Raw genomic sequence first — 16,060 nt, 5'->3', positions numbered from 1 at the left:
AAAATAGAGGAAAAACCCTACAGTGTTAGCTTGGAATAGGAGATATCCAGTTAAAGTCATAATTTATATATGTATGTATGTATGTATGTATGTATATGTGTGTAGGTATACACATACACACATCCTAGCTCTATCTACTAAAAAAGGCTGCAAGCAATGATACTATCCCAGCAGCAAACAGTATAACTTGCCCAGTTCTTGCTTTCTAAATATCATTTCCTACCAAAAAGATGAAGGACTCCTTGAAAGAGGGAAGAGATATGGGAGCATATGTATATGTATAACTGATTCACTTTGTTATAAAGCAGAAACTAACACACCATTGTAAAGCAATTATACCCCAATAAAGATGTAAAAAAAAATGCTTCCTGCACTTCCATGACAGGGAAAGTATATAAAGTAGGCTTAGAATATTTTGTTGAGCCAGAAAGCAAAGACTAACAGAGGCATGTGAATGACACAGGAGTTGGTTTCCACTGATCAAATTTAGGGCAACTTGAACACTGAAGAAGAATAATCACAGCAACAGATTAGTAAATTTAAAAAAAGAATCTTTGCATTGAGATACTCAGAAGGGCAAATAGAGGAAAGAAAAGCTCTCATTTATAGAAGAATACCAACTAATTAATGTTAAAGCAACGACAGAATGTTTAAAAATCACCCCTTCACAACCATCAATGTAATATCAAATTCAGGCAGAGATGATCAATGGATGTTACAATCACTGGGTAAAAAAGTGCCAAGAAACAGGACAGTCGTATTATCTCAAAGTGTCCCCCCTCTTAACCCATTCACCTTCCCCAAACACTTACTACAAGGGAAAGATATACTTGTACAACAGAAAGATGTGCTGATCACTGCCTTGATCAAGTGATCGATCTCATCACTGGTATTTATGTGCCTCCTGATAGGATGCAATAAGAAGTATACAAATAACTGCTATAGTACTTTTAAAAAAAGCAGATTATGTCATTGAATTAATGCCATTTCACTTAAAAGTAATAATGGTATTCTGATTAGGTAAGGATGTCTTATTAAAATATGCAAACTGAAGTATTTAGCAGTGATATTTCATGATGTCTACAAGTTAAAAGGACATTTGCTGGTATGTGACTCATTTTTTACTTATACTTAAAAGAATGTGAACAAAGAAGAACAAAGAGCATCTCTCATCACCCACTGCCACAGGGGTTAAGTCGCAACCATTGCGGTCGCCCACAGACAGTGTACCAAGAGGAGTTCAGGATGAAAAACAGGTGAGGCGCCCTGTGCTTTGGATAAACAGGCCCTTAGATAGTTAGACACATATCTCAGGAAGAATTTCAATGACCCGAGATTCTTGCATCTTCCCAGACATAGCAAAGCACTAAATCATTAACATACACCTGTTCTTTGGAATTATCAGTGATCTTTTACCAAGATGTGTGTCATTGCTTTTAACAAGACTGCATGTTATTTCCAAACCAAAAAAATTTATAAACTGGCCCCTCCCCTACCTCTTCAGAGCAGTTTCCTCAGGACTTAGTGGCTGTCTGCCAGGCTATATACAGTCCCCAGTAAGACCCTGAATAAAATGTAAACTCACAACTCTTATGTGTCTTTCTTTAAGGCAATGAGCAAAATCAAATGTGGCAACATGTTATAATTAGTGAAATCTTGGTAAAGTGTAGACTGGTGTCTTTGTACTACTGTTTCAATTTTCTGTAGGTTTGAAATTATAAGATGGGTGACTAAATCTGGACGTTATATACAAATACTATAGAAAATAGAGCTCAGAGAATGCTACAGTGTCACATAGATAATCAAAGTTCACTGAAAACATCCATTTATTCATTGTAAAAGAGTTGGGATTATCCAATCTGAGGAAGACACACCTAGGAGGAAATTGAATACAGTGAACTTAAATCACATCCCTTCGACCTAAAAAATTAATTAAACTAGACAGCGTTCAGCAATAACCCTGAAACATCATTTATATTAAACTGGTCATGGATTCAGTCAAGTCTGAAACAGTCCTCACGTATTAGCCAAGCCAGGCAAAGAATGTGGGAATGGCATGAGAGTTTGCCAGTCTTTGACAAAGAAGTGAAATACTTTGTCCAGGTAGCCAGACGTATTAGAAAAACTTAAGAATTAAGGCCATAGAGAAATATTATCCAAGGACTAAAGGAAATGAGAAGGGTTGTAACCCCAAAACCATTTAGAAAGCACTTACCAGTGCATTAAGAGATGGACAGGGTAATTTTATCTATAAACGATTCTCACATTATGTGCTCACTTTAGAATTGAATCTCCTAAGAGATATGACTTCACTGTCATGAAACAAAAGGCTGATGAGCTCTTCCACATGGTCTTGGCCAGCTATCTCCAACTCAGCAGCCCTTGCTATGAAATACCAATCTGAATGAAAGCTTTTCATGATCTAATGAGTTTAAGGAATGCTGGCTGATGGATCCCTGCACTAAAAGATTAATAATCGTAGTTGGGAATGCAAAATGCAAATTACAGTTCACAGGGTAGAAGCAATAATGAATACGTACACTTCAGGGAAAGGATTAATCTTACTAGCTCTGCAGGCACAACTCCCCACCCTGACAGGTATTAGCTCTGTGACTTTGGGTGAATGATCTAACCTCTCAGCTTTGATGCGGTCATCTAAACCATGGACTTTTTTCAGCCCCACCTTCTAGTGTAGTGAGAATGACATGAGATATCATATATATACATGACCTAACACAGGACTGCCCGAATAGTCGACACATCATAAACAATCGTCTTATTTAGTTAGAGAAGAAAAGATGTTAGCCGGTTAATATCTAATATATCAATGTAATAATTTATTCTCCCTCCTCTTTAAAATACCTTTGTAATTACTAATCATTTTTTCATTTATTTGAAGTCCAACAATGTATTAACTTCCAATACATTACCAACCTTTGATTGTATGTGCACCCTGCTTGATTCTACATGTCCTTTTTGATTTTCCTTCATCTGGATGTTTTTTTCTTACATCTATTGAATGATAGTAATAACCTTGGAAGAGGTTATTTTGTTCTTAGAATTTTTAGCGAATTCTGGAAGAGATGAGTAAGTTTGTGGTAGAATACATCTAAAAGATTTAGCAATTATGGGGAATATTCCTTATAGTACAATTAGATAAAGGAAGTTTGGAGTTAACACTTAGGGGAGGTGCGAACTGTATTGAGTAGTCTTAATTTAACAACTTTTTTTTGGCCAAGGAGTTTGATGTGTGCACTGAGGAAGGTGAGAATTGAATTCTGAGATTTGTGAATAAACTGACTTTGTGAAAGAAGAGCAGAATGATTTGCTAAGAGGGCATACAAGGAAGCCAATAGCTCATTCATCAGGCATTCAGCAAAGAAAAGCAACTGGAGAATCTTTAAGTGTGTCAGCTCTAGAAGAAAGTTTCACTTTTTCTTAAAGAAAAGAAAAAAGCAGAAAAAGTCTCACAAAGGAAAACACTAATCTTTTAAACTTATAGCTATGAACATTGCAGTGACTCTACAGAATTATAAAAAAATTATAGCAGTATTATAGAAATGGTCCCAAATTACACTGACACAGAAGGACCCAGGAGAATTCAAGTTTTTAAACAAAAATGACTGCTGATGATAGAGTGCCTTTCTCAATGAATCTACAGCTCCCTTTGAGGCACTTAATTTATAATACAGAATATAATTTGAATACTTTTTCTTGAAATTTTTTCTTGAAACTCCTCTTTACCTTTCCATCTTGGTTGTCCCCTTGAGATCTCTTTCATTCACTCTGCTCATAACGGTCACATTCGGTACTCTCCTTGGCTCAATGACAGTAGATCTCAGACCACTTTTCGGCCACAATTATTTAACAGATCCTCCTTTTAAATTTATATTACTCTATAATGTAAATCTATCAACCTCATGCAATAAACTCCAAGACATCCCTCTTTCAGCTCACTTAATATTTTTCCTCTCCAGTTCCATTAAAATCCTGAGTTATTTCGACATACATGTTTATAATCTAGATGTGACCCCAGCCTTATCATTCCTAAAGCTTCTCTATTATATCCACAATCGTCTACAATATACTTCAGCAATTTACTCATTTATTTAATCAACCCTTTACAACTTCCTAATTTTCAACCCCGTCCTCCTTTCACACAAAACCTCTCCTTCACTCTTGTGAAAATCTAGCTTAATTGTATCACCCCTAGTTTATCAGCTGTCCCCTGGCTTCTTTGACCCCCTAACCAACTTTTAACCCACAGTTATATATTTCAGATATACTCTCGCTAGCACTCTCAGAATATGTGCCGATTAATCCACTTCGTAAAATAAAGCAAACACCCTATGGAGGGTGTTCTTGCTCCTAAATTGCTGAGTATTGGGGAAGAAATCATTTCATTCTAGAGATTCTTCACTAAAAATCTGAGTATTCTAGTTTCATAAAGGATCCTTGTCAATGCTATATGGTCATCCATCCAATTAACTAATAAGGCTTCATCCATGCCCATTGTTCGTCAAGGAAATTAAATTTTAAAAAGCTGTGAATCATGAACCTGCTTCTTAGCTTCCCTGTCTCTATACTGGCTGCACACTAGAATTGCCTAGAGCATGTTTTTAAAAATGTCAATGTGTTGACCCCCCCAAAGAAAACCAATTAAACCAGAATGTCTAGGTACGGGAAGCACATATCTGCTCTACACTTTTTATTTGCCTCTAAACCTTCATGGGCCCTTCCTTTCTCCTCTAACAACTTCACCATCATCTTGATCCATGAATTAACTTTTTCTAATAACTTCAATCTTTTTCTCTTGTAAATCTAAAACTACTCTAAAATTTAAAAGTTTATTACAAAAGAGGCTGTAATAAACAAGTAAATAAAGGTTATTTTGAGCTAAGCATCATTAAAAAATTGAGGGTCCATATTTAACCATTTAACAACATAATGCATTAAGTAAACTATTACTTAAAGGATATACCATTTAACAGTATGCTGTGGTTTATGTTATCAAAACATATACAATTATATGTAACTGTAAAATAAATACTTGGATAATAAAGTCTTTCTAGGTTACAGTTGCAAAAAATATAATAATCAATTAAATAGATTTCTTCATAACAGTGGTGAATACAGGAAATCAATATATTCAACTTTTAGAAGCAAAGAAATGATGTCCCTAAAATATATAAGGTATTGTAGGATGCCAGAGGACAATTTATATTTTTGTGGAATCTGAACTGTTACACCAAATGCCAACTAACATGGTATTTTTGCCTCAGGAGGGCTTTTCAGCACCCCTTAGATAAACACAAACATACCCTGTCCTTAATGCTAACCTAATTCAGACAAATGTTAATGTCCACTTAAGTACTGGTCCTCAAATTGATAGGAGGGGAACTCATAATCATCTGAAATGGTGTTTTTCAAAATATTTTGCTTTTTATCTTTTCCACCCACTTTGAGCTATGTCCCAACATATACTCATTATTAGATTGTGATAAAACCTTTCATGAAAATTTCAGAATACTGAAATTACGTTTCTGCAAGCTAGTCCGAGAGAAATTGGTTTATTTTTTTCATTGGCCCATGTTACTAATAATTTTGGTTTCCACTAAAGTTCAAAATGGTTTAGAAATCTAAACTCTACAGACAATTATACAATGTGAAAAGTCTGAATGTGGAGCTACAAGTGTTTGTTCTTGAAAAGAGAAAGTATTCAGCCAGGAAGAAACAGAAAACCTGAATTGCCCTTAACAATTGAGGAAATGGAATATGTAATTTAAAATCTCCAGGTCAAGAAGATTTCACTGGAGAGTTCTATCAAACATTTAAAGAATTAACATAATTTCTAAAACTGTGTAATTTCACAAATCACTTCCAGAAAATAAATAAGGAGGGAACATTTCCCAATACATTTTATGAGGTATCAGCGTGATACCAAAATTGGACAAAAACAGTATGAATAATGAAAAATATAGATCAATATCTGATATGAACTTAGATATAAAATACTTTAACAAAATATTAGCAAGTAGAATTCAGCAATACATAAAAAGAATATAATACAATCAAGTGGGATCTATTCCAAAATGCAAAGCTGATTCAGTGACTGAAAATCCATCAATGTAATCTACCATATCAACAACCTAAAGAAGAAAACGCCTATCAATTGACTCCCCAAAATCTGACGAAATCCAACACCCATTCATGACAAAAGCTCTCAGTAAACTAGTTCCTCAACCTGATAGAGAACATCTACAAAACTCTTACACCTAGTATCATACTTAGTGATGGAAGACTGAATCCTTTCTCCCAAAGATCAGATCAACAGTAAAACATAAAACTATAAAACTTTCAGAAAAACATAGAAGAGAAGGGCTTCCCTGGTGACGCAGTGGTTGAGAGTCCGCCTGCCGATGCAGGGGACACGGGTTCATGCCCCGGTCCGGGAAGATCCCACATGCTGCAGAGCTGCTGGGACCATGAGCCATGGCCGCTGAGCCTGCGCGTCCGGAGCCTGTGCTCCGCAACGGGAGAGGCCACAGCAGTGAGAGGCCCACATACCGGGAAAAAAAAAAAAAACACAGAAGAGAAAAAAATAGAACTTTGTGATCTAGGGCTAGGCAAAGAGTTCAATTTGACAACAAAAGTAAGATCTGTAAAAGGGGAAACTGATAAACTGGACTCACTAAATTAAAATCTGTAAAAGACCTTGTTATGAGAATAGAAACACAAACCATAGACTAGGAGAAAATATTTAAAAACCACATATCTGACAAAGGACTAGTATCTACAATATATAAAGAACTCTCAAAATTCAGTAAAAAAAAATTCAATTAGAAATAGGCAAAAGATATGAAAGATATTTCACTAAAGAGGTGAATGGTCACAGATGACCAAAAAGCAAACGAAAAGATGTTCAACACCATTACACTAGGGAAATGCAAAATAAAACCGCAATTAAAACTATATACCCATGGAATGGCTAAAATAAAACAATGACAACACTGATGCTGCTAAGGATATGGAAAAACTAGGTCCTTCACACACCACTGGTGGGACTGTAAAATGATACAGCCACACTGGAAAACATTTTAGCAGTTTCTGATAAAGCTAAACATGCAACTACCATTGCAATTCAGCCATCAGACTCTCTGGCCATCTATCTCAGAGAAATGAAAACTTAAGTTCACACAAAGCCTGTACAAGAATGTTCATAACAGCTGTATTTGTAATAGCCAAAACCTGGAAACAATCCAGGTGTCTTTTAACAGATGGATGGTTAAACAAACTGCAGTACATCCATACCATAGGATATTACTCAGTAATAAAAAGAATGAAGTACTGACAAATACAACAACTTGGATAGATTTTGAAGGAGTTATGATAAGTAAAAAAAGCCAAATCCAAAAGGTCATATACTATATGATTCTACTTACATAACAGTCTCTAAATGATGAAATTACAGAAATAGAGAATAAATTCAGGAGGTGGGGAGATGGGGTGGGCGTGGCTATAAAGGGCAACAGGAGGGATTCTTACTGTGATGGAACTGTTCTGTATTAAAATACCAATATCTGTTTGTGAAACTGTGCTACAGTTTTACAAGATGTTAGCATTGGGGGGTGTCACTGAGTAAAAGGTATATAGGATTTCTCTGTATTATTTCCTAGAATTGCGTGTGAAACTACAATTATCTCAAACTTTAATCAGAGTATGTTTAAAGGGGCTACTTCATTGCCCCTAAGATATATGTAGGTGACCTACAAGGCAATATTTGAACCAAATTCTATAACATATGTACCTTTATACAGGACATAAAGATAAAAAAATCTGTTTTATGATTACATGTGGATTGGTTAAGTAAATATTTTATATAATATAAAAATATTAGCCTATCAAAGTCATTTCCTAGAAAATGACTTTGAGCTTACATTTAAATGCACTTATAGTTGACTACAATATTGAACAAATGTTTAATTCTATTATATACTTTTATCTTAACTCTAACAAACATATAATCATACAATAATAGTTTTTAATTTTTTAAATACATACATTACCTGCACACAGAACACTGCCGCTGAGGTTGAAGAGCAGTGAACATAACAATCATAGAATAGTTTCGAGGTGGTGTCTTTATAAATTTTCGGAATTTGTCACCATTCATTCGGAAGATTGAGCGCCTGGAGCTCCATTCCATCAGCTGTTCTACTTTCTCAGCTAAAAGATTCTGCAATAAACATAGGAATTTAAATTTACACAGGGTTAAAATTCTTCAGTTTGTACTTCAAGTAAAAAGAATCACGTGGGATTATATTTTACCTAAAATTCATTTCTGCTAAAAGTTCTTGTTTTGGTGAACACAGTCTTTGTTAACTGACCATATATGCAAAAAACATTTCATCTATTTTTCCTAACAATTGTAAAAGTTGATAAAAATAGATATCAAAAGTAAAATAGACTTTCACTTCCAGAAAGATGGAATAGATATGCTTTTCCCTAATCCCCCACTAAATACAGCTAAAAACTCTGGTCATATGAAAGACAAGCATAAGAAGGCTCTGAGTGGGAAGGAGGAGGAAGGCTGGCTGGCGACCCCAAAATGCAGAGCGCCGTGGTGGTGAGTGCCCTGAGTTTTGTTTCAGCCTCACCCGTCCCAGACTGGTGGCCAGAGACATTGGCAATCCAAGAACACCAATGGACACAAACAAAAAAAAAACCCCAAGAAAAGCCTGCTCTCTTTACCCAAAGGACAAAAGAGGGCGACCTAGTAAGACAAAAACTAACTGCTCTGGTCTAGCCAAACACCACAGACGAAACACTGCGCTTCCACCACCTCCCTCGCTAGCAAGGGCGGAATGGGGAGCCTCAACCCGATTCTCAATTCCCCTCCAAGCATCAACATGCAAACAGCTTGGAGGGATCTCACGAAGACAAAACTGAGCGAAAGACCACGTATGCACAAAAGAGCCCTGCGTGATTCTACTTACAGTAAGATCAAAAACAGGAAAAAATCTACTGTGCTAAAAGTCACGATAGTGGCTTACTGCAGCAGACACTGGGATGGGGGGAGGCGTAGTGAGGCGAGACGGTACCATGGAGCTGGGGGCTAAGAAGATTCTCTTCCAGGGCGGGGTGACAGTGAATGTAACACTCTAGCCTCCATACAGTACGCTCTTAATCTTTAGATTGTCCATTTTACCTGAAAAAGTCTGAGAAGTAAAAAAACTCTACAGGGTTGTATTCTTATAAGAAATTTGTTAGCCTTGGAAAATCAAGAAAGAATGAGTGGTCGGAAGAGAAGGGCTTCGACTGTGCCATTTAAGAAGGTCTAAGGACCTAGGCACGGACGAAATCTTAATTGATGAGACGTATGACACCTGAGCACACCAAGCAGTCTAAGAGTCCTGCACGAAAAGAAAAAGGGCTGCGTCCTGGTCACTACACACGAAAGCTTGGACAAGACACTTCACCTCTCAGAACCTAGGGACTCATCTATTAACCTCTGACCTTCCAATACATACCTAGATGATTTACTGAGATGATAGATGAAAACCTTTGTAAATTATGAAGTACTATAAAATACAAGGCAGTATTGGTAGAAGTATTGTTTTCACTATTGTTAGATAACAAAGGGTGATTTTACCACTATAATCCTATATGTAGTCTACAATTCTTTTCCTGTCAAATTTCCTACATATTCTGAATATACATCAAAACACATGAGAACCACAGTTCTAATTCTGGCTATTACCGGAGAACTTGTGAAGAACACTATATTCAGATTAAATATTAGATGACAAAAAGTAATGAGATATTTTCAAATAAAAGTCTATCTTTCTCTAGTTACAGTCTCAGAATACCAAGTGCTTTAGACATGCTAAGCGCCATGCTATGGATATCACATATGCTATCTTATTAAACTCACATAGCAACCACAGCAGCACAGAGGTAATAAACTTAATCCACAGAGGATGAAGCTGAAGTCTAAAGAACGGTAGCTCTCGCCACTGCCCTACCCTGAAGTGGTTTTACTTGCAACAGACTTTAAAAAGTACACCAGTTACCTTAAACGAGCAGCTGACATCTCTAGTGAGCTCTCACTTTTACTCATCTGACAAGCCTCAAATCCCCCATTATTAGAGGAAAAGGTACTGCTAACCTATTGTTTGAGATAAAACACCTTACCATGGTAAGTGGTATAAAGGTTTATTAGTTTGGGTTTTTGTTGTTGTTGTTGTTTTTTAAAGAAACATTCTAATTTTAAAAAGGTGGTAAGTCAATAATTTCTATATGTGGAGAAAATATTCTTAGTAAACCAAATACATGTCTTTCCATGTGAAAAAAACCCATAAAAATGGCAACAATTTCTGAAGATACTCAACTATATTAACAAATCAGGTCTAGAAACAGAAAAATAAAAAGGGAAAGGTGGGCTTCCCTGGTGGCGCAGTGGTTGAGAGTCCACCTGCCGATGCAGGAGACACGGGTTCGTGCCCCGGTCTGGGAGGATCTCGCATGCCGCGGAGCGGCTGGGCCCGTGAGCCATGGCTGTTGAGCCTGCGCGTCCGGAGCCTGTGCTCCGCAACGGGACAGGCCACAATAGTGAGAGGCCCACATACTGCAAAAAAAAAAAAAAAAAAAAAAAGGGAAAGGTATTGTAAAACATAGCAGTCATGCACCTTAAAGATCTGTAGTAATAACGACAATAGCTAGCACTTATTGTGTGCCTACTATGTGCTAGGCACTGTACAAAATGCTCTTCTTATATAATGAATTCATCAATCCTCATAACAATCCTATGATGGGGGTATCATGGACATTTCAAGTTTAGAGACAAGGAAACAGAGGCACCAAGACATTAAGTAACCTGTCCGAGATTATAAAGCTAGTAAATGGTAGAATTGGAGATTCCCAGTCTTATTCCAAAGTACATACTCTAAACCTCTATACACACTGCAGAATCTTACAGGTTTTAGAGGTTACAGAAAAATTATTGCAACCAATAGCCTAATATTCAAATGAACACATTGCATTCAAAATAAAAATGTTAAGGGAATTCCCCGGTGGTCCAGTGGTTAGGACTGCACTCTCACTGCCAAGGGCCAGGGTTCAATCCCTGGTTAGGAAATTAAGATCCCATAAGCCATGCAGCACAGCAAAAAAAAAAAGAAAAGAAAAAAAAATTAAGTAAGAGTCTACATAATGAAGAAGGGACAACACTACTACATAAGGAAAGAGAAACCTCGTCGCATCCTGAACTAGTCACCTTTGCAGAGAAAAAGAAATAAATGGTCTAAGGAGGTAGGTTTTTAGGGCATCATGGTTGATTCAAACTTTCAAGAGCGTTTGTTGTAAAGAAGGCTAAGCTAATTCTCAAAGGAAAATGTTACAAGGTGATGGAGTAGAAATATTCAGTAAGGAACAGAATCTGATTAATGTGAATTCATGCTTTTAAAATCTACTAAGAAAGAATCACAGGTTGAGCTACAGTCCACAAATAGGGTTTATTCTATGTTGCATTTCTCTGTGACAGGCATGTGATTTTCTTTAAGGAGAAGGTTGGGTGCATCTGTTCCTTCCAAGTATTTCCCTTTTCAGGGCCATTTGTACCCCCTCTTTGTTGGGAATTTTTCTTCATGCTACAGTTACCCTTATCCAGGACTGCTTTTAAGACTTCACCACCTTCTCTGTTTGTGTGTCCCTTTTGGTCTCTTGAAGAGAGTGATGCTCATGAATCTCTCTTCCCACTGGAGAATAAAACCTGAAACAAAATCATGCCCAGGGGAATTTTGTGTAGTGAAGGGAGCATGGAAACATCCATAATATGGAACATAGTGCAACCTTTAAAAATTGAAAAGGCACCATATGTTCATTTTAAAAATAGAAAAGAATTTAATGGCTCAAGTTTAAATGATGATTCTGTATTTACATGCAGTGTGACTTGACCAAATTATTTCTCTGAATCTCATCTTCATCTATAAAATTGAAATAATATCTCACAAATTGGTAAAATTAAATGCGTTAATGTATGGAAAACTCCTAGCACAGCATCCGGAAAAGTACAGGCACTCAAATTCTGTTCCCTTCTCCTCGGGTTAATTTCTATCAGCAACCTCAATCAGGTTGCTAAAAGAATAACTACAGAGGGAATTTTTTTTTTAATCTTATTAGTACTTCAAACTCAAGAGTTACCAAATGTTTTCTGAGTACTTAGTACATAGCAAACATTGTGCTAAATTTCTAAACATGCATTGTGGATTACTAAATACACGACCAGCACTATGCTAAGTTTATGGAAAATGAAAGTACAACAGATCCTACTCTCAAGGCTTTACAGCAAATAAGCTCTAGCATTAAAAAGTATACTTTGCTTATATTGATGTGTTATGGTTGTGGCTTTGCTGTTAAATAAATGGCTTAGTGCCAACTCAGGAAAGGATGGCACACAAGATCTTATTTCTGTGAACACTAACTGACTGGTAGCAGCTAATTTAAATTCAGTACAAAGCGCAGTTTTGAAATCCACACTGATACTATCAGCAAAGAGGGTGTGAGCGGTTGAGTTTTGTCTGCTGCTGGCACAAGGCTGGGAAATAGAGACACAGATGCCATACATCTACCATTTCTAAAAGGAAAAAGAAATCTAAAACTTAGAATCTTCAAGGAAGAAACCCTGTCCTTACTTGTTACCTTGTAAAAATCATGGGCCGGCAGGTCCCACATACTGATGAAGGTAAGATACTCAGTCACACTAACTATAGGTGCCCAGCCCTCTATTTTTATCTTAATGTTTTTATAAAAACTGAATTGTAAGGCAATTCACTATTAATAAACAAACTGGCATAATCGACATATGCCAGTCCCCAACATATGACATTACTCCATTTTTTCTCAATTCATGTTTTTTTAACCAATTCATAACAAAAATACAAAGAAATGGTACATTTCACTAAACAACATGTAATGAAATTGTTCATTCCAAAGTGAAGCTTAAACAGGAAAAAAAAAATCTCACTAATACTTTTATACCCATGTTTTTTTCTAGCATTTTATCCCTAGGTAAATTTTAATGATGACCAGATGCACCAAAACAAAGATATGTATGTGGTCTCTTGTCTTAAAAAACATCTGCCAGAGGGATAGCTATTCATGTGTCTGTTCTAGTCACCTACCTAGTATTTACACCTACATAGTATTTGTTCAGGTGCCATATACACTACTATGTATAATATAGATAACTAATGAAAACCTGCTGTATAGCACAGGGAACTATAAAAAAAAGAAAAAGACAAGTATTAGGATATAATGTACATGATAATATAATTAACATTGCTGTATGTTCTATATGTAAATTATTAAGAGAGTAAATCCTAAGAGTTCTCATCACAAGGAAAAAAACTTTTTTTCTTTTATCTTGTATCTATACGTGATGATGGATGTTCAATACACTTACTGTGGTCATCATTTCATGATGCATAAGTCAAATCATCATGCTGTGCACCTTAAACTTATAGAGTGCTATGTGTCAATTATATCTCAATAAAAATGGAAGGAAAAAATAGCCACGCTAACTTGCTTACAATAATTCACAGGACATAAATTTGGAATGAGAATAAGAAGTACATGTTGAAGGTATCTCTTAGTGACACACAGAAACTTCATGACCCTTCTGTCCTTCTCTGTATTGTATAGAAAGTCTCTGAGAGGAAAAGAGAGCTGTACTTTTCACAACTTGAATATCCAAGAGGTTCAATCAAAGCCCACTGACAAGGCAAAGAGAAGCAGCCAGATGCATATTTTTGCATTTGGGAGAAAAGTTAGCTCAATTTCTACAATTATTTGATCCCCAAAATCCTTACTCATTTTCTTAATATCATGCCATTCTTCTCAGATTTGAATAAAATATAAGGGGCAATGAATGAATGCTTCCAGAAATCAAAATATCAGAGATTATACCACCCCATGTATTGATACATTACAAAGTGTTCACTAAAGATCACCAACAGCCTTAAGGGCACTCAGCCTTAAGACCACAATGAGCTACACAATACATAGGACAAATACACCATTTTTATTAAAAATAAAAAATGCATACAGTACATATGCCATAAAGAGGGCAAAGATTCAAACAAAGGGTTAGTTAAGAACTCGGCAAATCATCGTACCTCTGCAGGAAATGTAATCTACATTCTACAGGAAAACCTCAACTATCATTACTTCGAAGGTGAAAAAGTGAGAGATTCAAAAATACATTAAGTAAATCATACTGAGAGTTCCTTGATGTATTCAATATCAAGCTCTTTAAAAGTAAAGAAAGAAATACTGGAAAACCCCAGACCAATTCTTCCTCAGTGTAGATCCTAAAGAGAACCTGGCTGTGTAACTACAGAAAAGGGAACCCAGCCGGCTACCTAAGGCCAATACCAGCGCAGCTACAAGTTTATATGGGGGAGAGTGTTACGTAAGTTTTTAAGTCCAACATGTTAAAGACAGTATCTGATTCAATTCAGAGCTGAATGAGAAATGTAGAAATAAAGTTATTTGTGAAAACATTTTTTCAAACGTTCATGCTTTTTTAGAAAGGAGAGAACTTCAATTGATGGTGCTACAATATTCAATTAAGTGAACTTTTTCTAGAGACTCAGTAAAACTCTTTCCAGTGACACTCTTTTCAGTAGTGACTTTATTAACCTGAACTCTCCCCAGAAAATTTCCCTAGGAAAGATCCACATTTCCATGATTCTGTATCCTTCAAAGCATCCTGAGAATGGCTAGCTCCTGATTGGCCCTGAAGCTCCCTCTACATACACCGTGTATCTACTGAATGGAATCTGTAAAATTTTAAGCTATAAACTAAGAATCTATAATTTATTATTTCTATTCAAATGTAACTTTAAAAAAAAGGATTTCTAACTTCAGTTTATCCTAGATTCTTTGCTCTATTTTTTCACTGCTTCGAAAGTGCAAAGAGTATTATAAAAGCAACTGTTTCCTGAACTTACATATTTATAGTATATATAACTGACATAACCATAAGAACTTAAGAATTACTGTGGTCAAATTTAAAAATTCAAGAATATCAATTTTAATTATTCTAGGATTTCCTAATTCACAAAAATAAAAGTAGTGCATTTACATAAACACATGAATATGAATTCTACAATGAAAAATATCAAAATGTTTTGTTCCGTGAAAAACTTAACTATCCCATGGCAGTAATAAATTTTAAGATTCCTAATGTTAAATGCCATTATACCTTAATTTCATTAGAGAAAACACACAGAAACTATCACACGGTGTTTTGAAATATTTTGTATTTGATACTAGTAGTAGTAACTAACACTAGATTAATGAATGTATGGAATTATATAAATTCAGGTATACTAGGAAATACATCTCATCCCCAAAAAGTAAGGCCCTACACAAAAACATTGATACAAAATAATAAATTATTATCAGTGTGATGTAATCACATCTACTTTAACATACCCTAAAAAAATAATTCCAAAGGAAAAAATCTGAACATAGTTATGTGATTAACATCAATAAAAATAAAAAAGCCAGGAAATAAAGAGCATATTAAAACAATGAAATATTAGGGACTAGAATAATATATATGGGGTCTGTAACTAGTGAAAAAATTCTATTATAACATTAAGTGGAAAGATAGAAGGCAAAGTTTATACTAACTACAACTAAATAACTATCTACAGATAAATAAATCAAAGTCATGTAAATAGTCAAAAACTCTCTTTTTTAGAATTGGGAGTTATTCTGTTTTATTTTTTACTATAAAGTGAACACAGTTTGTTTTTTGGTTTTTTTTGGTTTGGGAGGAGGTTTTCTTAAATTCACGTGGTTTGTCTGTGACTTTTTCACTGTAAAACTGCTGAAGTACAATACTCTCCTGTCAAGAGACAACATCATTAGAATGGGGACCATGATGTTTTCACTTGAAGGATCAAAATATGAAGTCATTTTAATATGGAACAATCATGACATGGGCTAAATGAGCATCTCATTTTTATCCCACTATTGCATTAGTTTCTGA

General features: G+C 35.6%; 1 protein-coding gene across 6 annotated transcripts in view; it reads right to left on the bottom strand.

The window, feature by feature from the left end:
• TUSC3 (tumor suppressor candidate 3) overlaps positions 1-16,060 on the bottom strand; it is a 175,359-nt gene that overhangs the window by 109,968 nt on the left and 49,331 nt on the right. For all 6 annotated transcript variants that reach the window (XR_014014085.1, XR_014014086.1, XM_081220710.1 and 3 more), the window contains exon 2: positions 8,067-8,236. Coding sequence is in view for 4 of the 6 variants with exons in the window: in XM_081220710.1 (XP_081076836.1) it covers positions 8,067-8,236 (170 nt within the window). In the remaining 2 variants the exon portion in view is untranslated. The remainder of the gene's footprint in view (positions 1-8,066; positions 8,237-16,060) is intronic.

The sequence above is a fragment of the Mesoplodon bidens genome, assembly GCF_964165515.1.
Source record: "Mesoplodon bidens genome assembly, chromosome: 20".
In the NCBI taxonomy this organism is placed as follows: Eukaryota; Metazoa; Chordata; class Mammalia; order Artiodactyla; family Ziphiidae; genus Mesoplodon; species Mesoplodon bidens.
Note: the sequence above shows the minus strand (reverse complement) of the source record. Positions and strands in the feature narration are given on the sequence as shown.